Below are 25,463 nucleotides of genomic sequence, written 5' to 3' on the forward strand. Positions count from 1 at the left end.
AGGTAGAATATGTACAGCGAACAACGTTGTAGAATTAATTAAAAATAAACACTTACATTTTTATTACTTTATTTCATTTTATACCACGTTATTAAAAAAATATATATTGCACAAATAAATATTTGTATAAATGTAATAAGTGTACGTTTCGATAATTTTTATCAAATTTCCGTCGAATTCTTCCATGATAAGTAGTCGTAGTAAAAATGTAAACAACAAAACATTAGTTTGAGGTCAGAATTGATGACAGCTGATTGAAATCAATTTGCGCATGTGCGATGCTGTAAATTTAACCGTAAAAGTTAAAAGTTGGCCAACTTTTTGCTTAAAGCAAAATTCTCTTAAATCTTACAGCTTTGTATAAACGATATATGGGGTTTCAATACATTTAACTTTTACAGCTAAATTTTTAAATTTAAATTTAAAGCTAAATCCTCTGCATATTATATTATATATTTGCTTCCAGAAATCATCTTACACAGCAACACTATCTCATCTGTTTAGAACTGATACCATCATACTTATTTCATCTTCTGCAAAACAATGTTTACATACATTTGAGTGTGTCGTTTGCTCACGTCTTTCTGATTGCAAGAGTTACCTACACAAATGAATGCCTACACGAGATGAACAATGACATGTACTCCGGCGAAAAAACGTCAGGCAACCTTCCTCCGTTTCGTTGATTTAACCAAAACGTTTGACAAAATAAGGATAAAAGAATTAGAACGGGTCAAACATTTCAAAGTATGTAATGTAAACTATGGTTTGTGAATGATTAGAAAATCAAAATTCATTGCTATGCAGATGAAGCCGTCCTCTTGACTGATACTGAAGATGGCATACAGTGGTTAACACAGGCATTTAACATTGCAGCTGAGGATGTTAATGCTGAGCAAGGATTGCGAAATCAGATACAAACTGATGCCGAGGCAATCCGCCAACACACTGGTTTAGGCCGCACTAGTGGGACATTGTAGATTCAGGGTGCCCAATTGTTTATAGAAAATATTGGAAACAACTTGGAACACTTAATTTGATGTCATTTTAAAATCTTGTACACTGAGGGAAATATATTCTTGAACGAAGATTATTACTCTTGGCTCAATCTTATCATATTCTTGTATATCCACAAGAAGATCGTTTTGTTGAGTGAAGAAAAAACATATTCTCAAAGCAAGTATACAAATATTTTTTATTCTCAAGAAAACGAACTCTGAAAGTAAATCAATAATCTTGAAAAAGAGTATCTTAGTGTTGCCTGTATAAAGTAAGTTTTGTTAAATAAATAAATTTAATATAAAATTTTTGTTTTACCGAGATTCAAATTTTTTTAGTCGTATATATAAACCACCTCTTCTCAGTGTTAATTTGTTTTATTTTTTATAAAATTAAAGCATTATTTCTTCGACGTTTCGAGCTTTATAATGCTCATTATCAAGAAATTATCATCTAAAATTTTATTGAAACATCAAAACTATACAACGACATACCAAATACAATAATTTAAAACGTTTAAAATTATATTTCTATAAATAATCACGTACCCTCTTAGCGCAATCTTACATGTAAATTTTATTTTAATGATATCACGTATCGCTTACTGCAAAATTATCGATGAAATAATTCCATGTTGTTTGAAACGTGTATCGAAAACTTGTATACTCAGGTGGGGGAAAAACGTATTCTTGTATTACCTCAACTTGTATATTTTTACATCTTTATCCCGATTCCACCAGCGCCCGTTTTATAATTCACTGTGCTATCTATGTTTTTTGTTATAAATATAGATTCTAAATTTTTTCTATTTAGTGTATTTCCACTAGTTGATAATACTTTTGGGTTATCAAAATTAAAAGTATGGTGTTCTTGTTTACTATGATAACATAGAGCTGTTTTATGTATGTTTTTTATTTGTTTTGTGTCGTATTCATGTTGTCGCAGGCTTTTCTTTAAATGTTGTTTTGATTCACCAATGTATGATTTGTCACAATTGTTACATTTTAATTGATATATTGTACTAATTTTGTCCTTTAATTTTATTTTATCTTTCATGTTTGTTAAGTAATCCTTTACTTTGTTATTATTATATTTGGCGAATCCTATCTCGTTAAATTCATATTGTTTAAAAATAGATGTTACTTTATTTGTTAATTGTAATTTAATGTAAATGTAATTTATTTTGTGATATGATGTATTAGATTTTCTTTCTGTTCGTTTTTTGGTCTTATCATTGTTCAAATGATTTTGCTTGTTTGTATTTTCCGGTATGGTCGGTTTTATTACTTCCATGTAATTAGTTATTAAGTTTCTTTTTTTATTATTTTCAACTCTAGATCTAAGGTTGTAATTATGAGATGATTGAGTATTTATATTTGTGTTAATATTTAATGGTACATCAGTCGTTTCCGCCAATGCGCGATCAACGCTTTCATTTTGGATTCTATGATATATGGAATACCAAGCATTATTTATTATTGGTTTAGGAAAAGAGTTTTTTAATAGTATGTCATATACTTTTAATTTAATTTGTTTTAAAAAAGGTGGATCTGTTACTGATATGACTCTACGTATTAGATTTTTATATTAGACGTATTAGACTAATATAAGACTCTACGTATTAGACTCATATAGTGTAATATTCTGTTACTGGAAGTTTCTTTCTTATACCAAGTAGTGTAAATTTTATTTTTACTGTTATCAATAATTAATTTTAAGTCTAGAAAAGGTAGTTCATTATTTTTTGTTGTTTCTGTTGTAAATTTTAATCTATTATTATAATTATTAAAATCTTCCAATAAGGTTTTGTATTTATCATTTGGTAATATTAACAGTAGATCATCAATATATTTAACTAATGTATTGGTTTTATTTGTGTTTCAATTAATTTTGTTTTTAGTAGGTTATTCAATATGATTCCACTCAAATTTACGCTGAGGTTGGAACCCATGGGTAGTCCGAAAATCTGTTTATAATATATGTCCTTATATTTAAAATAACTATTATGTGTACATAATTTAATTCCTTCTATAAATAGATTTTTATTTTTAATTACTTTGTGATCAACAATGTTAATTCTCTTCTAACAATTCTATCATTAATCTCAAAGGTATATTAGTAAAGAGAGAAATTACATCGAAACTTAGAACTTCATATTATGTAAATTTTCTATTTCTAAAGTCTTCAATTTATTCTTTAATTCTAAAGAATTTTTTATATCGTAGTCGTTCAAGCTATTTAAATTATTTAATGAGTTGTTAAGAAACTTAGAGAGGTGGCTAGTAGGTCCGTCTATATTATTTAAAATTGGTCGTAAAGGTTGGTCTATTTTGTGTCCTTTAATCAATCCGTGGATACGTGGAGTAACATAATGAGTTGGGGCATCCCTAATTTAAGTTGCTTATCTATGTATCCATTTTTTTCTAGTCTTTTTAAATAATCGTTTATTTTATCTGTCAGTGATGGTCCTGGATCAATTGTAGTTGTTTTATAAGTGGTTTTGTCACTTCGTAAAAAATTCATTTTATTGTCATAATCTTTATCGTACTTGATAGCTATCTGTTTTTTTTTATCTGTCTTTACCATTATTATGTCTTCATGATCTAGTAAGAATTGTTTTAACATTTTTAAGTCGTTGTTAATTGTTTTATGAAAAATATGTTTATTATCACTATATCTGCTGTTATTATTGTTATGCTTTTTACTCTTTTTTAAACAAATTGTCCGTTCATTTATTATCGATTATCGATTTATTATCATTTAAATATACAGGGTGATTCACATAAGAACCGACACAGAGCAGGGACATCTAGAGGACAATAAATTAAGATGATTTAAAGTAAGTTACCTCTATACTAAGTAGTACACCTGAGGAGTTATAGGACTTCAAAGTTGGCTCTTAAATTTTTAAAAAGTTCAATATCTTCGTAATAAATTATTTGACAACAAGGTTTTATAACCTATTTGTCAAGTTTGACGTACAATTTCACAGCCGACTACTGAATTTTCGATGATTTTAAGTAGCATTAACGAAATACGTGTCTTTAGTTATTTGAGTTTTCTATGAAAACGACAATGTTTTTTAAAAAATAATAAGAGTAAAAAAAGTTTTAGAATTAAATTCCACATGAAATGAGGCAATAATGTGTTAAATCCACCAAAAGGTTAAAAAAGTCTGTCAAAATTTAGGAGACCATCACCCTTAATCAACCCTTTGAAATGCCATAATTGGTTTCAATTTGCTACCAATTAATACCTTCAGTACAGTCATAACGTATAAAAAATTTGGTTTTTCTAGCTTAATGTATTACGAAGATATTCAATGATTTAAAAATTTAATGTGATAGAACCCAACTTCTTTCTTGCTTTTCTTATATTAAATTTCCTCGGTACCGGTTTCGACTAAACAGTCATCCTCAGCCGAATCTACATATAGGTTAAAAATATTTACATAAAAAACTTAATTCTATAATTATTAAACTTACGGTCAAATAACATCTATTTATGAAAAATTGAGCACATCATATTGAAATAAATCTTGCATAAAACATTTTTTGTTCAAAGAAGAGGGATTCAAAATCCAAAATAGGGTTATGTTACGTTTTTTGAGAGAAGTAAAACTAAAATAGAAAAAATAAATGTAAAACATGACAAAACAGCAAAAAATGACCACTTACATGATAAAGTAAAAGGATAAAAACACTTTAATAAACGGATGTTAACTGATTAAAAAGAAAAATTTAAAAAAAAAATTTAAAAAACACGGACACGACATATCAAAACGAAAAGACGATGACATATGGAGTTGTTGAAGAAATTACGGAAGACGGAGAACGGAGTATGCGCGAAATACTAAAATTGACATGCAAATCATAAAGCGGGAATATATAAAAATGTGTGTAGAGTTGAATGTATAAAAATGTAGAAAATCGAAATAAATTATGAATTTTGGAGAACGTTAAAAAGGGGTGTAAACTTTAAATCTAGTTGATCATTTAACAACGTATATTTATCATTTTTCGAAAATTTAGTTATTTCATATGCCTCCAGAAGGTCCCTATGTAATAATTTAATATTTTTATAATCAATTTTATGCCCTGTACTGATTGAATGCTTATAAACATTGGATGTGGTTTTATATCCATGCTCACTTATTCTGTTACCCAACTTTCGTCCCATTTGACCTATATATATAGCGTTACAATTAGAGCAACTGATCAAATAAATTCCACTCTCATTCTCAATGTTGTAATTATTAAAATGGTAATTAGATAATAATTTATTAATTGAACTATTATTGGAAAAAGAAAGGGCAATATTATAAGAAGCAACGATTTTTTTAGCAGAAAAAGTTATAGGAGTGTAAGGTATGGATTTAAATATTTTGGAGTTGGGTGTTTTCGAATAAAGTGGATCTAATGTTATATTAATTTTTCTTATTAAATTTCTAATGATATGAATTGGGAATTTATTGTATTTAGCTAACTCAAAAATGTGGTTAAATTCTTTTGTTCGGTTATAATCAGATAAAGAGTATTTAAAAGCTCTATTCACATAAAATCTAAAACTTGCCAATTTTTGTGATAGAGGATGATTGGAGTCAAACGGAATAATGGTGTCAATAGAAGTTGTTTTTCTATAGATGTCAAATTCAAATTTATTATCTGAATTGTTAACCGTAAGGTCTAAGAAATTCAAAGATTATGCAATTTATTAAGGTATTGATGAAATTTATTTAAATCCTCCATATCGCCCTCCCATATAAAATATCGTCAACGTACCTGAGCCACTTAACGATATACTTATCAAAAGGATTAACTTCATTGATAATGTACATATGTATTTAGTTTCAAAATGATTAAGAAAAATATCTGAGAGTACACCAGAAAGAGGCATTTCCATGGGAAGACCTTCTGTGATTTTGTAAGTATTATAATTAAAGGTACAATAATTTTGTGTAACAATATGCTTCAGAATTTTATTAAAATCTTCTATGTGATTTAAATTATCGAAATGTAGGTTAAAAAGCTCTGAAACAAGATCAAGAGTGAAGTCTATAGGCACGTTGGAATATAAATTGACAATGTCAAAGGATATTAGAATTTTATTGTGGAGGTTTATATTTTGAATTTCGTTAATGAATTGTAAAGAGTTGGAAATTGAAAAAACTGAATCAAAGTTTAAACTTTTAATAATATTAAGCATAAAATTGGCAATCTTAGAAGTAGGGGAGTTATTGAACGATGTGATTGGCCTGATGGGCATATTATTTTTATGTAGCTTATGTAGGGCATAAAGTTTGGGAATGTTAGGGTTCATGTGGATGAATAAAGTACTAAAGAATTGAGAAGAAACAATTTTGCTGGAATAACTGAGATGTGGTGTATAATCGACCAGTGTACCTTTACATTTATTAATAATTTGTCGTGTTTTTCTGATGACATTTTCCAAGGGATTTTTATCCATTTTAATATAATGATTCTCCTTCATAAAATGATTGGTTTTTTCTATGTAAAGTTCCTTATCTAATATGACATTACCTGCGCCTTTATCGGCTTTCACAAATATAGCATTATTAATATTTAATTTATTTTTGATAGATTTAATATTTTTCCAAAGATGTTCATGTGGAAGAACATTGTTGTTATAGTGTTTTTCAGCTTTACTAATAATAGGAATCCAATCGTTTTTTATATTTTTATATTCCGGGTTACCTTTAATAATTTTATCGAAATCAATTTTTATTATAGGCAAAAATTTACCCTAGAAATTGAAAAGGATAAATCTTTGAATTTCTTAGACCTTGCAGTTAACAATTCAGATAATAAATTTGAATTTGACATCTATAGAAAAACAACTTCTATTGATACCATTATTCCGTTAGACTCCAATCATCCTCTATCACAAAAATTGGCAAGTTTTAGATTTTATGTTAATAGAGCTTTTAAATACCCTTTATCTGATTGTAACCGAACAAAAGAATTTAACCACATTTTTGAGTTAGCTAAATACAATAAATTCCCAATTCATATCATTAGAAATTTAATAAGAAAAATTAATATAACATTAGATCCACTTTATTCGAAAACACCCAACTCCAAAATATTTAAATCCATACCTTACACTTCTATAACTTTTTCTGCTAAAAAAATCTTTGCTTCTTATAATATTGCCCTTTCTTTTTCCAATAATAGTTCAATTAATAAATTATTATCTAATTACCATTTTAATAATTACAACATTGAGAATGAGAGTGGAATTTATTTGATCAGTTGCTCTAATTGTAACGCTATATATATATAGGTCAAACGGGACGAAAGTTGGGTAACAGAATAAGTGAGCATGGATATAAAACCACATCCAATGTTTATAAGCATTCAATCAGTACAGGGCATAAAATTGATTATAAAAATATTAAATTAATGCATAGGGTTGATAAAGGTTTCAAAATGGACCTTCTGGAGGCATATAAAATAACTAAATTTTCGAAAAATGATAAATATACGTTGTTAAATGATCAACTAGATTTAAAGTTTACACCTCTTTTTAACGTTCTCCAAAATTCATAATTTATTTCGATTTTCTACATTTTTATACATTCAACTCTATACACATTTTTATGTATTCCCGCTTTATGATTTGCATGTCAATTTTAGTATTTCGCGTATACTCCGTTCCCCGTCTTCCGTAATTTCTTCACCAACTCCATATGTCATCGTCTCTTCGTTTTGATATCATGTTGTGTCCGTGTTTTTAAAATTTTTTTTTTAAATTTTTCTTTTTAATCTGTTAACATCCGTTTATTAAAGTGTTTTTATCCTTTTACTTTATCATGTAAGTGGTCATTTTTTGCTGTTTTGTCATGTTTTACATTTATTATTTCTATTTTAGTTTTACTTCTCTCAAAAAACGTAACATAACCCTATTTTGGATTTTGAATCCCTCTTCTTTGAACTTGACTTCCAGTATTTTCACTAAAAAATGTTTTATGCAAGATTTATTTCAATATGATGTGCTCAATATTTCATAAATTGATTTTATTTGACCGTAAGTTTAATAATTATAGAATTAAGCTTTTTATGTAAATATTTTTAACCTATATGTAGATTCGGCTGAGGAAGACTGTTTAGTCGAAACCGGTACCGAGGAAATTTAATATAAAAAAAGCAAGAAAGAAGTTACTGTCTTTTATTTCTTAATTAAAAATTTAAGACCCAACTTTGAAGGCCTATAACTCCTCAGGGGTACAATTTAGTATAGAGATAAATTGCGTTAAATCATCTTAATTTATTGTCCTCTACATGTCTCTGCTCTGTGTCGGTTCTTATGTGAATCACCCTGTATAAAATTACTTTTAACAAATTCCATAAAAAGATGTAAAAATATACAAATTGAGGTAATACAAGAATACGTTTTTCCCCCACCTGAGTATACAAGTTTTCGATACACGTTTCAAACAACATGGAATTATTCCATCGATAATTTTGCAGTCAGCGATACGTGATATCATTAAAATAAAAATTACAATGTAAGATTGCGCTAAGAGGGTACGTGATTATTTATAGAAATATAATTTTAAACGTTTTAAATTATTGTATTTGGTATGTCGTTGTATAGTTTTGATGTTTTAATTTAATTTAAGATGATAATTTCTTGATAATGAGCATTATAAAGCTCGAAACGTCGAAGAAATAATGTTTTAATTTTATAAAAAATAAAACAAATTAACACTGAGAAGAGGTGGTTTATATATACGACTAAATAAATTTAGTTTTCTGATTATACATTATTTAAGAAACGATAAAAGCCATTAGTTTGATCATTACAGGCTTTTGTAAGTTTTTTTCTTTCGAACTGAATTTACAACATAAACTTTTTATGTGTTTTTTAAAAATAAACAATGTTTATACTCCAATATATTTTATAAATTTATTAACTCTACCGGTTTCGGCCTAGACAATCGTCAGGAGTCTCGTTGTATAAGGTTGAAGTTAGGAAACACGTTCAAATTTACATTCAATTATATTCAAATTTTGATATATCCTAAACTAAAAAGGACTAAACTTAGAAAACGAGAATAGAGATGTAGCAGATGTGTCAAGTGAAACATATAATGTTGCACTTGAATCATCACTTTACAACTAATCAGCATCATAATAACTACTATTCGCACAGAACAACTTTCATTTGGTTCATTTTTATATAAAATGAACCGTTTTCGAGATAATCGCTTGTCTCACGTTAAATGGACCATCCTGTATGTATATGTTTATTGTTTAATAATATTTAGCTTGTTTTCGAATAAAACTTTGAACATGAAAATTTCTGAACACGAATTTATTCAATTGATTAACCATACCTACTTAAAAATGATATTTTAATATAACGTACTCCCTGACACAACGTACGCACTTTTTGATCCGGTGAGGATACATTATAACTGGAGTCTACTGTATAGAGCTGGCAATTGGAAAATGATTATGTAGGATTCCATAAACACTGAATTGCGTTGATCTTATCAATACACATGATTATTAAGCAAAGCGCAGAGTACATTTTACTTTACTTTCATCCACTTTGAGAAGGCTTATGACTAGTTAAACAGAAGAATCATGCGGCATACTCTGGACGAATATGAGGCGTTTCTCTGACGACATCAGTATTATCAGGGAGATGTATAAGAGGTTGGGTTGGGACCATCAGGTGGTGGAAAACTCACCTATCCAGGCAAATCCTAGAGTGAGTCAAGGATGTATTCTGTCACCCAAACTGTTCTTGAGGACTTTGAGTTTGCAGATGACATTTGCCTACTTAGAGACTTTATGACAGAAGCGCCGCATTGAAAGCCGATGTTCAAGAAACGAAGGAGATGAGAATCAATTCTGTAGCCGAAGCTAGGTGAATAGAACAGTGAATGGAAGAGACTTGAAACGAGTTGAAGATTCGTGTACCTTGGTAGCATTATTGGGAAAAATGGAAGCGCAAAGAGCGAATGGAGCCTTCATGCAATTGCACCCTATCTGGCGAAATAAAAACAAAATTTCGCTTGTTCAATAGCAACATAAAGTCACTCCTCTTATATGGGTGTGAAACATGGAAGGGTACCAAAGAGACGTCGAACAATTATAAGTGATCATTAATCAATGCCTGCGACGCATTATAAACGTGAGGAGGCCTGATGTGATATCCAATAAAGATTTGTGGGGGAGAATAAACCCATTAGTAACCAAATCAAGGAAAGCATTAGCCACGCGCTAAGGAAGCCTCATGGAGCAGTTGAGATATCAGTGCTTGACTGGAACCCCCAAGGAGCACGGAGACGAAGGTGTCTAAGAAAGACATTAAGGTCAATGGATTGGAAAGACCGTCTTTCAAAAAACCTGTATGTACAGGTGTCCCGTTAAGGGTACGGAGCGGCCGTATCTCGACAACGGTAAGGCCGAGAGGTTTGGTACAAAAATCCTTATAAGCAAAGTGGGCAAGAAAAATAGCTGGAAATTATTTTGAAGTGTGATTCGACCTCTAGGGGGCGTAACTGCCATAGAGAAACATAAAATTCCATCATCTATCTAGCTATCTCAGAAAGTTAGACGATGAGCTATAACTTTGACAACATCACTTAGTAACTTGGATTATACCGCGTCGCTTTTGTTTTGCAATATTTCTCATATCTGTCATAATAAGGGAGGGGAGGTCAATGCGTTTTCAAATGTTTACATTTTAATATATCCTGGACCATTCAACCGATTTAAATATTTTGGGTCTTGTTTGAAAGAGAATTTTATGTTCTTTTAAAAGATATTTTCAGTAAGACAGTTTGGTTTAAAAGAAATAAGCTAGTGGGCGTTATCTGCAGCGATTACATATTTTTGTGATTTTTGAAAAGAAGTTAAATTGGATAGTACTATTTACTTCACAGATCCTTGGCGACCTTAAAATTTGCTAAATATTAGTGGAAACCGTATCTCGATATCGCCATTCGTTCTCGAAGTGCCATACAATCGAATTCAAGTACCTCATCGAGAAAAACAAATCACATAACCATGATAACTGTAAACATGTCATTTACTAACGCAGAAGTGTATGATAGAGCGTATAATGATTTATTTTCAATGTTTCGAATATGATGCAACTGCATGGCAAAAATTACGACAAAGACATTTTTCTCTAGAAGTGTTTTTAAGATTGGCTTAGCGATTACAGGAAACTAACAACTAGTCAATTTAGACATCTCTATGAATTCGTAAATCACATTGGTGTGCAATGCGATCCCACATTATCTGGGAACCCCGAAAACAATTGTCCACAAGATTCCTCAAGAGAATAGTATGTATCTCCACCACATTGCTTTACATCAGACCTTAACAGATACCGATTATGATGACAGATTGAACTATTATCATTGACTTTTAAATATGATTCGGACAAATCCAGATCTTTTATCACAAATATTATGGATGCATGAAGCATCTTTCAACACGCTGGTATAATCTTGCACAATATGCATTCTTGGTTGGAGCAAACCCCACATTGCTTTCATCCCTTTATCTATGAGGTAAACTAAACGACCTGACTTTTCAAGATAAACCAATAACCAAGGAAAATATGGCAAAACACTAAATGCTATTAGAAACGTGTAAATAACGTTTTTTTTTTTCGTCGAAACTAGAATAAATAAATGCATCTAGGTTTATGGAAGGGAGTTTGAACATTTGTGAGCTATTTTTTCCAAAACTTTAAGTAATTCTAAGTGTTTTGGTTTATTTTCTTTTGATTACATTGTTGATGTTTCATTGATCCGTAGGCTTTTAAACACGCTTCAAAAGTAGTTTTGAACCAGTTTTAAGCTTGGACAAAGTGTGAAGGAGGGTTCTAGGTCAAGGATGGCGAACCAATAATAGCCATTAATGGCACGCGACACAATATTTTGGGCACGTCACTGATCACAAAATTCATTATCATGCACTACGAAAAAGTGTGAAGTAGGTATTACATGATGAGCGAACGCGAGTGATCCCTACAATCTACATCATGAGGTTTTATTACTAATGACGCATAGTTTGTTTATGTATAACATAATAGTGAATATTTGATTTGAAGTTTATTTGAGTTTTATCTGTGATTTTAACTGTTATTTAATATGGCTAGTTCAGCAAAAAAACAAAAAGTGCAAGGTAGAAAAAGCATCAGAAAATTTAAAACTTGGTGGACAGAGAAATATGACATGATTAGTAAAGGTGACAAGGCGGTGTGTGTTTTATGTTCTGTAACATCGTCTATGAAACGGCATTTTGAAACAAATCACAAATCCGTTAGTCAAAAAAGCGAACCAGAGCAAAAAGAATTAATTGCAACTGCATTGAAAGACAGAAATAAACAGTCAACATTTATGACTAAATATGTTCGCAACAATTGTCATACGAGCGCGGCAAGTTACGCGGCTACAAATGTCATTGCTCGGCATAATAAACCTGTTCATGAGGGAGAGTTTTTGAAGGAAGTCATGCGCGCCCTCTCTTTTTGATGATTTCGATAATAAAGATAAGATAATTCAGCGCATCAAAGATACTCCTCTGTCCAGAAACACAATAAAAGAAAGAATCTTAAAACTGGCCGAAAATGTAACAGATCAACAAAAAATTGATATTAGCTCTGCTTCTTTTATACCGCTATGTCTTGACGAAAGCACTGACGTCGCTAAATCTGCTCGTTTACTGATGTTGCTCCAAGTATGGTGGGTAAAAAAAATGGTTTCATAAGTTTATTTCATACAGACGTAGGGCATTCGATTCTTCAATTCTACTGAACAATCCTTGTGTGCTAGGAGTGGTTTAATATCTCTTGATAATGTAATGGCGGTAGTCACAAAAATAATCAACCTCATCTCGTCGCAGGCTTTAAACAGGCGGAAGTTCGATGCTTTGTTAGATGAAGTCAACTCGATGTACAATGACTTACTGATGTACAATAATGTTCGCTGGTTGAGTCGCGGGAACGTACTTCAAAGATTTGTTGATTGCTTGGAAGAAATCAGACTGTTTCTGCAAAATGAAAGAAAAGTTGAAGAATACTCACAGTTGTTTGATGTTATGTGGCTTTCAAAATTGATATTTTTTACAGACACGCCAACATTTAAATACCTTATACATGAAGCTTCAAGGGATAAATAAAACAATTACCGTCATGGTAGCTCTCATTCGCGCTTTTGAGACTAAACTGCAAGTTTCCAGGAGCGATATTATCACAAGAAACTACAAGTATTTTCCAAATTTGAAAAAATATATCAACAATTTGGAAATACATGAGAAACCAGACGAAGACCAAGTTACAGGGAATTTTCAGCGAGATTTTCTCATTTCAAAAAATTATCGGAAATACTCAAGCTTATTATGTACCCTGATGTGACGTCATTGGATAAACTGAATTTGTCCCAATTGGAATTGCTGGAAATTGAAGAATTTAAAATGCAGCTGATTGATTTCCAGTCTAGTTCATTATGGATTCAAAAATTTATTGAAACAAGGAAAGAGTTAGAATTAATTGAAACAGAAAGATTGACAAGAAACATGGAATGCGTTACCAGACACATTTAATTGTTTGAAGAAGCTGGCTCATGCCATTTTAACAATATTTTCATCAACCTATGCCTACGAGTCATTATTTTCAGAGATAAATAACATTAAAGACTCGGTTAGAAGCCGTTTGACAGATGACTCCAGTTCAGCATGCATTCTGCTAAAAGTACCATCTTACAACCCTAACATATGTTATTTGTCATCTTATCTGCAACAACAGAAGTCACACAAATTTTACTCTAATTTAAATTACGCGTATAATTGAACCATTGCAAAATGTTCCTATTTTTGTTGTAGTAAATAAAGAGTACCCTTAGCGGAACAACCTGTATACCTGGTTTATGATTTATTTTTTATCATTTCACTTTACATGTTTCGATATGAAATGTTATTTTCAGAGATATCATCCTATAATCAGAGTAGAAAACATTCACAATGTTTTACCTACAATGAAATATTTGAAAAAAGTTAAAAATGCGAAAACATTAACATAATTTATTAAAAAATATCTAGAGCAATTAATTATGAAAACTATTCACATTCATTTTTAGTAAACAATAAGGTTATTAATTAAACAATTAGAGTAGTCTTATGACCTTATTACAACAATACATCCACGTTGTGTAATCGAAAAATATTTTGATTGTTGTAGTGTAAACAATGCTGCGTAAAAATATCGAGAAATGTTTAGAAGGGGTTTACACAGCCTAGATATATTATTAAAAGAGAACTTCGCCACACAACAAACCGGTTTAATCATGGAGTTGAATTTATTCAAATCATTCTGAAAGATTTCTGGGAAAAAGACCACCTGAAAAGTTCACGCTACTCCTTAAATCATAATTTTGAAAACACCATAGAATTCTTTGAAACATTTTACATAGAAAAGTAGTCCTTGTTAAATGTTGTAACACCAACCATTCACAAGATAATACAGATTTTGTGCGATTTTGTAACGTTTTCAAGGAAGCAGTGACTAAATTATAATTTTCAGCACGTTTTTGAATTACACGATGTAATTTACGTAAAAAGATATGATTAATGAATAGCTACTTCCTAAATCATATAATTATGACAACATTATTGAATTCTTTCAAGTATTTTACATAGAAAACTAGTAGTCCTTGTTAAAAGTTGTATCGCCAACGGTTCTCAAAATAATGAAAATTTTCCAGCAAACTCCAAAACTGATTATTATGCCCTGAATTTATTTATTTACAAAATTTTCCTATCATTTTACAATTAATTATCGTACCTTAAAATAAAGTTGTAACTAATTTAGAATATAAAGTGTTTCTTAACGAAAAAATATTACCTCGGAAACGCACTGCAAAAAAAAATTACATTCAATGTGTTTCTTTGATAAATACCAACAGAACAATAACGTAGTAGACTATATAGCAAATGTAGCCTTGGGAAATATTTAAAGGTTCAAAGTCCAGGTGTGTTAAATTAAATCATAATAATTGTCCTAATTAGACAATATAAATATTGACTAATTAAACATTTTTTACGATTTTCGAATGAATGTTTTTTGTGCAAAAGTGGAAATTTTTTATACAAAAAATATGAATAGATAAAACTAATTAGAAATTAAATATATGTATAGTAAGAAAAATAAACAACGCATATCTTGCTTTATTTACCTTGTATTCTAAAACACGCAATTGTAACTTATAAATTGGTAAACAATTATTAAAAATATCCTAAGGGGAGAATTTTATTGGTAAACATCTACTTAAATGTTGTTTACGAAACTGATTGTCATAATTTTATTTTTTTCTTATACACTATATATTATTGTTGATTTCGATCTTTTTAAGAAAATCTTGTTAGTACATATTCTGTTTTTTGTAGATTATCATTAAGATAAAAAAAACAATGTACAAAAATAATAGTCACATAAACAAATTTTGTAAAAATAAAAAAAATATTTTTCTTTTATTCTTTTAGATGTTACTTACTCAAGACCTTACTCCCACATCGTGTACGGAGAACACAAATACAGAACATGTGGGCGAACAACATAACAATACACACCACGAAAAAGAACGCTTCATAAAACAATTCCATTTGGTATGATATAACCGAACACCTTTCTTAATGTTTAAAACCACCGATTGTTTATGATATTTCGATTTTTAATTGAAAACTGAACTCGACTAAACACCTTTGTTAACGTCAACGAAATGACCGTGGTTTCTCGAGAATTGTACGTTTTATCAAGCAATTAAGAATGTTCTACGTAATTGTTCTAACCAAAAATAAAGTTATAAATCTCGTATATGCATTTATAAGTTTTACTATTTACGTACAGCACACTTTTGGTACATAATTTAATATATTATCGAGTGGTTAAAAATTTAATATGATATAATGTTACACATATATTATAATATGATGCAGATTACTAACATAATATATGATACTATAATATCATAATATAGTATTGTAATTAAATTACAGATATGTAATTTAATTTTGTTAATGAAGTTTGTAAACAATATACAGGGTGTTTCTGTAAGTTGTGGCATAATTTTAATCACAAATAGTAGAGTCAAAATGATGACGTGTAAAAATGTTTGGTCTAAACCCCTAAACGCCAAGGATATGGACCTTCAAAGTTAGGAAATTTTTAAATGTTTTCGATATTGTTTGTCTTAGAAAAATAAAATTTGGCCAACAGTGCAATGTTATCATGAGAAATCGTTTAAGATTTAAGACTTTTGAAAATATGCAACCACAGGATCAATGCTATACAGGGTGTTCACAAAGGTTATTTGCTTAAAAGTTTTTTATTATGTCGTAAACCCTTAAATTTTCCAACTGATTCTAAAAGCCCATTTCATTTTAAAATTATTTTCTCTCTTAGAAATTTTTGATCGGACGCAGAGTTCAGCTACTTGCAGTAAAAATGTACTGCAAGTAAAATATTCAGTACTTTTTTACTTTAAGTAGTTTACTGCCAGTACTTTCAAATTGTAGGTACTTAATACTTGTACTTTCAGTATTTAGCTTAAAATATACTGGATACTTGTTACTTGTTTGACATAAGAAGTACTTGAAGAACTATTTATTTACTCCAAATAGTGTATTTACTTCCAGTACATTCAATAGTAAGTAAAATAACAATTTTTTAAAGTTTTTTTTATACCTTACATTTATCATCATACGTATATTAGTTATACATATACTTAACAGTGATAGTTTATACTTTATCATTAACCATTCACTACATAGTGTTCGCTTCATTCCTAATTCCCATCCCATCTCTTTACTATTTCAAAATTTAAATTATGCAAAATAATTCGCAGTTTGTATTTTTGATGGTTAAACATGATCATTAAATCGCTCTTAAAAAATTAGGGAGCTCTAATTTTGAAAAACTGATAAAGGAATCCGACAACCGACATTATTTGACATATTTTGGTCAAATCTGCGAGGAAATCCACCCAGCCGTTTTCGACATAACAGCGTCTTACTAAACCGCGATTTTCCGCGAAACTATATGAAATATCGACAAAATAAAATATGCCACTCATTAACAACACATCAGGCTACCACCTGTTCAAAATTGAAATATTTTCGTACTATAGTTTTCGAGAAAACAAATCGCAAAGTTGACAAAGTTGCCGGTACCGTAAAAAATCGGGTATTTTTTTCATTTAACTCACGATAAAAAGAAATTCCGAAAATTTTCAAATTAACATCTGTTACGTAGAAATGTTCAGTGATTACAACAAACTTTGTCGCATTTTTTTTATCGAACGGTTGCGAAGATATCGATCTCTAAAGTGAGGGGCCTTGACTTTTTGCACGGATAGTAGGGCTGGGCGATACCTCAAATAAGATATCGAGTATCGATACCTACGCGGTATCGATACTATTCAATGTATCGAAAGTATCGAATTATTGGAAATAATATTTTAATAAAGAAAAACTAAAGCATCAAAAACTTTGTTTTACCTTTATTTACGTATTGTATCTAAGTACATTTTTTATGTATTTTTCTTCGTAGATTTTAATTTTGGGGTTAAAATGGTGGGAAGAATAAATCTAAAAAGAAAGGGAAATAAAGTACGCACCCTAACCCTTATTCCCCCTCCATATGCTCTTGATAATTTTTCTCGATTATTGTACTCGTCACGTAAAAATAAGTAGATACGTAAAATTTCGTGTTTTTAACCCTAACGGTTTTTGGAATAATGAGGAATACCTCTTTTATGATAAATATACCTTTACATGAACTTTTCTTAATATTTTTTTTATGTAGAATCCACGCAATTTCCTGTATATAAAAAATATTTTCGATACTTTGCGAGTATCGATACCATCGACAAGTATCGATACTTTGCCTAGCAGTAGACAGCACTGTATAACCTCTATGCATATGAAATATAAACTCGTAACCAAGGGAGGACTAAGGCCTAGGCAACCTAGGCACGTGCCTCGGGGCCCGTAATTTTTGGGGGCCCGAAAATTATATTTTTCATTTTTTTTTTATTTAACAGAAAAACGTGATATTCATAATTATTGCTGAAACGTATCCAAATTATGCCGAATCGTTGATTGATAAAGTCGACAAATGTGGACGAGCGGTCCCGTGCTTATGCATCCAACCACGCCCGCGAGTGCCAATGTGTGTAAATTCGATCGAGCCTTTACTATGCAAGTGTTTAAAAAGTCAAACGTAGTTATTTAAAATCAGTGTCTCCTGAATGTATTGCATCTTATGTGAGTTGTGATTGAAAATTGTGCAATTAAAACTAGTACCTAGACTTGATTGTAAACAGATTGTTTTGGATTCATAGTTAATACTTTCTGGAATTCCTAAAATAAAGATGTAAGTTTTTATAAAAGTATTACATTATTTAATTAAAATATTTATATTATAGGTATATATAATATAAAATACCACAAATTGTGATTTTGTTCTTTCTTTTTAGGATGTAGTATTTAAAATGAGTTCCTATAAACATTTAAGTGGAAGTGAAAAAAGAAAACGAAAAGCAGATCGAGATGAAGTGGCTAAATAAATGAAAAGATCGTTGGACAAATTTTTAACTGTAGATGAAGAACAATTACAACAATCGTCATCATTTTCACAAATTTCACCTACTCAAACTCCAGAAACATCATTTGTGTCCGAAACTATTCTGCAAAAAGACCAGCAGGAAAAACCAAGCAATTCCATTTATGAAGATGAAATAAAAAGAGGAAATATAAATTTAAAATCATCTCAAAGTAATGATGAAACTAAGAGTTTTGTAAACAATATTGCATTATGGCCAGAGCCAGAACACTTAACAGACGCCATGCGAGAGAATTATATAAAAAATCCACCAAAATCAATAAATGGATCTTTGGAATCATCTTCTATTCCATGCAACGAAGGGTCAAAACAAATTACAAGAAAATTAACTATTGCCTCCTTCTTCAGAACAATTAATAGCGGGGAAAAAGTTACGTCTAAAAAGTCTGTAAATTATTTTCCAAGCAAACAACGCTAATGACGAAAAGGACGAATGATTGGAAAAATGTACATAAAAAATTGTCAGAGCATGAAAACTCGAGTGACCACATTAACTCCATTTTAATTTTTATAACAAGATCAAAAATTACCGGACGCATTGACACTGAACTAGAAAAACAAACTATAAATGAAAAAAATATTGGAGGGAAATACTTAAACGTGTGATAGTGACAATCAAATGTATTTCTTCATACTCTTTAGCGTTTCGTGGTAAAAATGAAGTGTTTTTTAGTGAAAATAATGGTAATTATATAAGTGCTTTGGAATATTTATCCGAGTTCGATCCATTTTTTTTACTATAAACTATTTATCGTCTACAATATGTGATGAATTTATTTCTATTATATCGAAAGATTTACAACTCAGAATAGTGAACGAAATAAAGGAAGCCAAATTTTACTCTTTTATTATAGATTCAACACCTGATATATCTCACGTAGATCAGCTGACCGTCTTTATTCGCTATGTTCTTCCAAGTGGTATAAAAGAAAGATTTTTGGGATTTCTACCTATACTTTCTCATACTGGTGAAAACTTGGAGAAAGTTATTTTAACTAACTGTCGGGGACAGAGTTATGATAATGCGTTTAATATGTCAGGTAAATATAAGGGACTCCAATCCAGAATAAAACAACATATTTTTTCTGCCCATTTTTCGCAAATCATTCATAAAATTTAATTGGAACGCTGCTGCAGAAAGTTGCATAGAAATAACCACTTTTTTCAATACCGTTCAGCAATTGTACGTATTTTTTTCAAGTCCTACACATAGGTGGAATGCATACAAAAATGTTGTAAGAGCAAACACTGGTGTATCAAACCTATTTGTGACACCAGGTGGTCTGCTCGTTCCGATGTTGTGAAATCCTTAAAGGAAAATTATGAAGAAATTAAACATTGTTTACGTCATTTTTCCTCAAACAAAGATGAGAAACCATTAACAAGGTCCGAAGCTGCCGATTTACATAAAAAACTTGATACATTTGAGTATGTACTGTTACTTACTATATGGGAAAAGATTTTAGAGAGAATAGATGCTTCAAACAAGACTGTTCAACAAAAAGACGAATCCCTAAATACAGCAGTTTTAATATATGATTCATTGATAGACTTCATACAAACTGTTAGAGATGATTTTGACAATTTTGACAAAAATTTTTGACAATGATAAAAAACGGCAGAAAATACGAAAACTATTTCATGATGAAATTTCAGAACATGAAATAAGCTTCAGTGGGAAAGAACATTTTAAAGATAATATTTTTTTTGTTGTATGCGATTCTTTAATTAGCAACATTAAAAAAAGATCTAAGGGATATAAAACATTAACAATAAATGCAAAACAATTTTTCATGATAGTTATGGTGACTCTTCAATAGAGGAATTAAAATATTATGAACAAGATTTATACCTAGCAGAACTGAAAAATGAAGTATTACAATTTAAGACTTTTATAAGTAAAGAAAATATTTCGGCTGTGTCCATTATTTTTTATTCAGGAAAATAATATTATTGCAACATTCTCTAATTTAAACATAATTTTGAGAATTTATTTAACCCTTCCAATAAGCAATGCAAGCGGTGAAAGATCATTCCAGTAATGACCAGAATAAAATATTTTTTAAGATCCACATTAAGCCAACAAAAATTAAATAGTTTATCATTACTTTATATAGAAAAAGAGATATTAAATAATCTATTAATTATGACAAACTAATTGACGAGTTTGCAGAATTAAAAGTGAGAGAAAAGGCAATATAACTAATCAATCTGGGTATATTTGTTTAAGTATTATTGTTTGTTTTAATAAATTATGTTTATCTGCGACTGCTTGGATAAGTCATCATTACCGCATTCATTTGAGGTGATTTGAGTTACGTAATGAAGTTCATTACCGCACTGGTTTCATTACATAACGCATTTTTAGCCTAATCAGAACAGACTTAATTTATTGAAACGAGCAACAATACAAAAGAAAAAGTGCTATCTACTTACAGAGAAACAATACTACTTATTACAAACATTAATTGTTATGTTTTTACATTTCGAAACACTTATTCCAGATGAGTAAACATGTTGTTGAAACTGACAATTCAATATTGTCAACAATCATTTCAAAATATTTTTATAAATGTCAAATAGACTTTAAAGAAATTGATTTTTTAGTAATGTTTAGCAGTCGTAGATAAAATGCTGTATATCACACATGGGCTAGAGCATAATTACTGTACGAGTGTGGGAAATTGCACGACGAGGTCGTAGACCGAGTCGTGTAATCACACGAGTACTTCTAGCCCACTTGTAATATAAATAACTATTATTTAATTTTTGTACATGTATATTTTTTTTCCTTTTTTTTCTTGGAATCCGATAATTAAATAGAACTACATACTATATGCTTTAAAACCAAACTACCAAACGCAAAGTATGTGTCATGACTGAAAAACCTCAAAAATAGGCCCGGAATTACAATGTTGCCTAGGGCCCGCTTTAGCCTTAGCCCGCCAGTGCTTGTAACTCACATAGGAAAAACCAAGAATACGAAAGAACATGTATAATATTAAGCTTAAATACAAAAGTTTGCTCAAGTAACTATTAAAGTTCAGTATGGAATAGTAGTAATGTTTCAAAGTTTCTTTGGAAGGGACAAAAATTACACAAGAGTTTGCTATAATATCCGCTCTACAATATCACTCCATTTAAAAATTTTCAACAAAAACAATACAAAATTAGAACAACATAAATAACACAATATGTTATTACATCAACCCAATTAATTTAACAGACTCAATAAATATTATCCCTAAATTAAAAGGATGAATAATACATGCGGAAGTTAATTACTTACTTAAAAACTTACTTCCACATCGACTTCTTAATCTGCACACGCACAAAATGTGAATAACAAATAAAATGATGCAAAACATAAAAAAGAACGGTTCATAAACCATATCCATCTTCACATAAAAATTTATAATGTTTTAAACTTAAACGATATTGCCTTTACCAACACTATTACTATACTACAGTAAGCGCGGGTTTTCCCACGTAATATACGCATTTTATCTTAGTTATTAACACCATGTCGAATAAACATTATCAAAAATCTGAGAGGACGAACAATAATCAACGTGAACTTGAAAATATTAAGCGATTATTATAAAATGTGCAAAGACCGGCGTAAAAATAACAAGATTCCGTTAAAAATTTCAACAACAATATTTTTGTATCTCGAAACTATTAAAAGGATTTTTTACGTAAATGCTTAAGTATATGTAATCATAAAATATTTATTACTTAAAGGAAAAATTTATACTCCTAAGAAAACTGGCATTTATGATGTAATTTCCATGAAGAAAAATAACGTCTACAATAGACTTTAATCATCAATAACCTTCAATATCATTTGACCCCCAAAAAGAAATTTTTGGTTTGTTTTGAATGTGCTGATAACATTACCAATCACAGTTAAATTTTATAAAACTCTTAAACAATCATATTTAATTTAAAAAACATTTATTTGAACTAAACCATTTTAGTGATAAAATTATTAACATCTGTTTATAGTAACTCTCTAAGTTTTCTTCTTAATATTTTTCCAGATTGAGTTTTTGGTAACTCATCTAAGAAAATTATACCACCATATAACCGTTTTTGTTCAGAAACTCGTGCTAAAACAATAATTTTTTAAAATTATAATTTAAAATTGACAAATTTTAATATTTACATGACACATATTCCACTAGTTCTTGTTCTGATACTTCTGCGTTTGATTGTTTCACTACAAAAGCAACCGGAACTTCACCAGCGCGTTCATCTTGCTTACCAACAACTCCTGCCTCTTTAACACTAGGATGTGATATCAAAATATCTTCAAGTTCTGCAGGAGGAACCTAAAATAATTAAATTTATTTAAAATTAATTTAATAAAAATAATTAATCAAACCTGAAATCCTTTATATTTAATCAACTCTTTTAATCTATCAACAATAAAAAAGTCACCATCTTCATCATAATAAGCAACATCGCCACTATGCAAAAACCCATCCTCATCAAAAGTCATTTTAGTGGCCTCTTTATCCCCATAATAACCTTGAGTAACCATTGATCCTTTAAAACACATTTCTCCACGCTGATTAACTCCAACTGGTTTTCCAGTATCTATGTCAATTACTTTAGCTACTAAACCAAGAATTAATCTCCCAGCCGTTCCCGGTTTGGTACAATTTTTAACTTGAGCCGTAGCAACTCCGCAAATTTCCGTTAAACCGTACGCTTGTCGAACGACTCCTAAACGTTTTTCTAGCATTTCTTGGATGTCATGCCCTAGAGGTGCTGCAGAACAAAAAATTGCTTTTATACTAGACACATCGAAACTGGAAACTATTGGGTGTTTCGCCAAAAAGATGGCTATTGGTGGAACGACAAATAATCTGGTCACTTTATAGGTTTGAATGGATTTTAAAAAAACGTCAGGTTTGAAGGTGCCCATAACGACAACTTTCGTCGAAAAAGTAATTGCTCCCAATGTACAGAAAAGCCCGAAAACGTGAAAACAAGGTACCACTCCGATTATTACATCTCCTTTTGTCATTCCAGCGTACTCATCCTCACTTAAAAAAAATTTTGTTGATTACAAATTAAGATTCGTAGATATGATAAGAATACTGTAAGTAATGAAGGGTAACTCGAAGATTTCGATGAGATAACATAACTCCTTTTGGCAATCCCATTGTTCCAGATGAAAGTAGAATCGATTGGAGACAATCAACATCTAAATCAACAGGTTGAAAATTTTTAACATCTTCATCTACTTTTATAAAATCTTGGTAACGAATTACGGCGCCATCGCCAGTTTCTCCAAATACTATAACTTTTTCTATATAATCAACTTGACTTTTTACTTCTAAAATCGTTTTTAAACATAGTGTTGATGTGAATACCAGTTTAGGTTTCGTTAAATTTGTGGAATGAATCATTTCTCCTACACGAAAAAATAATTTTTTTAAGTAAATTTTTTATTTGTTTTTTTTTTAATACTTACTCGTTACATACATAGGATTTGATGGACATAATATAGATCCTATGTATAAACTAGCAATAAGAGGGACGCAATATCTAATTGTATTTTCACTAGCAATAGCAATTTTATCACCCTTTTTAATACCATGATTCTTTAAAGCTATAGCAACTTGAATACTTTCATTTAGAAGTTCGCCATACGTCAAAGTATCCCCACTAAATGCATCCACCTAAATAATTTTTTTTTAAATGGGATAAATATAAATAATTAATAAATAAAATAAATATTATAAAAAAAATAAATACTATAATTCTAATCTTGCGTTTAAACAATTTTTAAGATAACTTGAGCACTCGAAATAGACAATTACCTTAATTAAAACTGATAGAGAAAAGATATCTTACCAAAGCGACCGCATTCAAATCGTTTTCTTGTAACTTCTCATACACGAATTTTCCCATAGACGTTAATGGGATCGTTGAGTCATCGGGAGGTCCGTATAATAATTGTTCAGACATTATTTTTTGTGATTTATGACAAGTATTAACTGTCGCGAACAACTCTGAATACTAACTAAAAAATTTGACATACGCGCCTTTGCTGTATTGTAGTATGAGTGGTCCTTTAACGATAAGGATCGTTGTCAGTGGAGATTTATCATAAAATAAACACGTTACGAAGCATATAGAGGTAAAGAGGAAAAATTCTATTGAATTTAATTTTGAAAACTAAATAAAGATATACAGTGTCCGCCAAAAAGTCAGCAACACCCGTTTCATTTCTTTTCCATTGTATCTACGTTTCTGAAATTTAGTTTGTATAGGAGGTTTATATCAATCTTTCGATCTAAGGTATTTTCAAGATGGTTCCCACTTCCGGTCCCCCGGAAGAAGACCACAACTTCGTTATTTTAAATGGAATGCTATAGCTTTTATTGCACCTTTTAATTATATGCGAAAAAATAAGTTGACTTTGATAAAGGTTATTGGTACCAAGCGTTTTTCGTTTTCGAGTTATTTTGGTTTTAAGTTTTTCTTTGCAATTTTCTCCTTGCCCTTTAAAACTCCATATCTCAGCAAACGTTCATTCAAAAAAGCTCTAAATTGGCACGATTACTCTTCAAATGCTGTCAAATATATTGTCATTTGCTGTATCACAGTATCTTATACAGGCTGGTCAAAAAGTGAATTACCTTTTTTCCACATTCAATGGCAAGAAAGTCGAAAATTTTAAATGGTACGCCCCACATTTTATTAGCTCACCAGAAAGGGAGTTTGCCATTTATTAGGCCATGATATTTTGGCAGTTTTTCGTTTAATTTATTTTTACAATT

The 25,463-nt window shown here is 30.2% G+C and overlaps 2 protein-coding genes and 3 long non-coding RNA genes across 7 annotated transcripts in view; 2 read left to right on the top strand and 3 right to left on the bottom strand.

Annotated features, from left to right (window-relative positions):
* Nucleotides 1–22,079, bottom strand: part of LOC111415269 (uncharacterized) — a 121,768-nt gene extending 99,689 nt beyond the window's left edge. The window contains exon 1 of one of the 3 annotated variants that reach the window (XM_071198029.1): nucleotides 21,968–22,079. In XM_071198029.1, coding sequence (XP_071054130.1) covers nucleotides 21,968–22,064 — 97 coding nt within the window. In that variant the 5' untranslated portion in view covers nucleotides 22,065–22,079. Of the gene's footprint in view, nucleotides 1–15,538; nucleotides 15,761–21,955 lie in introns of those variants that run through there. The other 2 variants (XM_071198028.1, XM_071198027.1) reach the window with 2 other exon arrangements.
* Nucleotides 1,462–5,044, bottom strand: LOC139430839 (uncharacterized). The gene is made up of 3 exons (XR_011641208.1): nucleotides 4,677–5,044; nucleotides 4,485–4,619; nucleotides 1,462–4,425 (listed from the first exon to the last, which is right to left on the bottom strand). It is a non-coding gene; the product is annotated as an uncharacterized lncRNA (long non-coding RNA).
* On the top strand, nucleotides 5,630–15,856 carry LOC111415270 (uncharacterized). The gene is made up of 2 exons (XR_011641139.1): nucleotides 5,630–5,922; nucleotides 15,528–15,856. It is a non-coding gene; the product is annotated as an uncharacterized lncRNA (long non-coding RNA).
* On the top strand, nucleotides 18,083–19,506 carry LOC139430690 (uncharacterized). The gene is made up of 2 exons (XR_011641073.1): nucleotides 18,083–18,417; nucleotides 18,521–19,506. It is a non-coding gene; the product is annotated as an uncharacterized lncRNA (long non-coding RNA).
* A 527-nt stretch (nucleotides 22,080–22,606) lies between the features above and the next one.
* Nucleotides 22,607–24,845, bottom strand: LOC111415251 (luciferin 4-monooxygenase-like). Its single transcript, XM_023046831.2, has 6 exons — nucleotides 24,535–24,845; nucleotides 24,152–24,359; nucleotides 23,776–24,091; nucleotides 23,054–23,720; nucleotides 22,835–23,000; nucleotides 22,607–22,778 (listed from the first exon to the last, which is right to left on the bottom strand). Exons 1-6 carry the CDS (start codon nucleotides 24,646–24,648, stop codon nucleotides 22,669–22,671), a joined length of 1,581 nt encoding a protein of 526 aa, XP_022902599.1. The 5' UTR covers nucleotides 24,649–24,845; the 3' UTR covers nucleotides 22,607–22,668.
* Nucleotides 24,846–25,463: the final 618 nt, after the last annotated feature.

The sequence above is a fragment of the Onthophagus taurus genome, chromosome 7 (assembly GCF_036711975.1).
Source record: "Onthophagus taurus isolate NC chromosome 7, IU_Otau_3.0, whole genome shotgun sequence".
Lineage (NCBI taxonomy): Eukaryota > Metazoa > Arthropoda > Insecta > Coleoptera > Scarabaeidae > Onthophagus > Onthophagus taurus.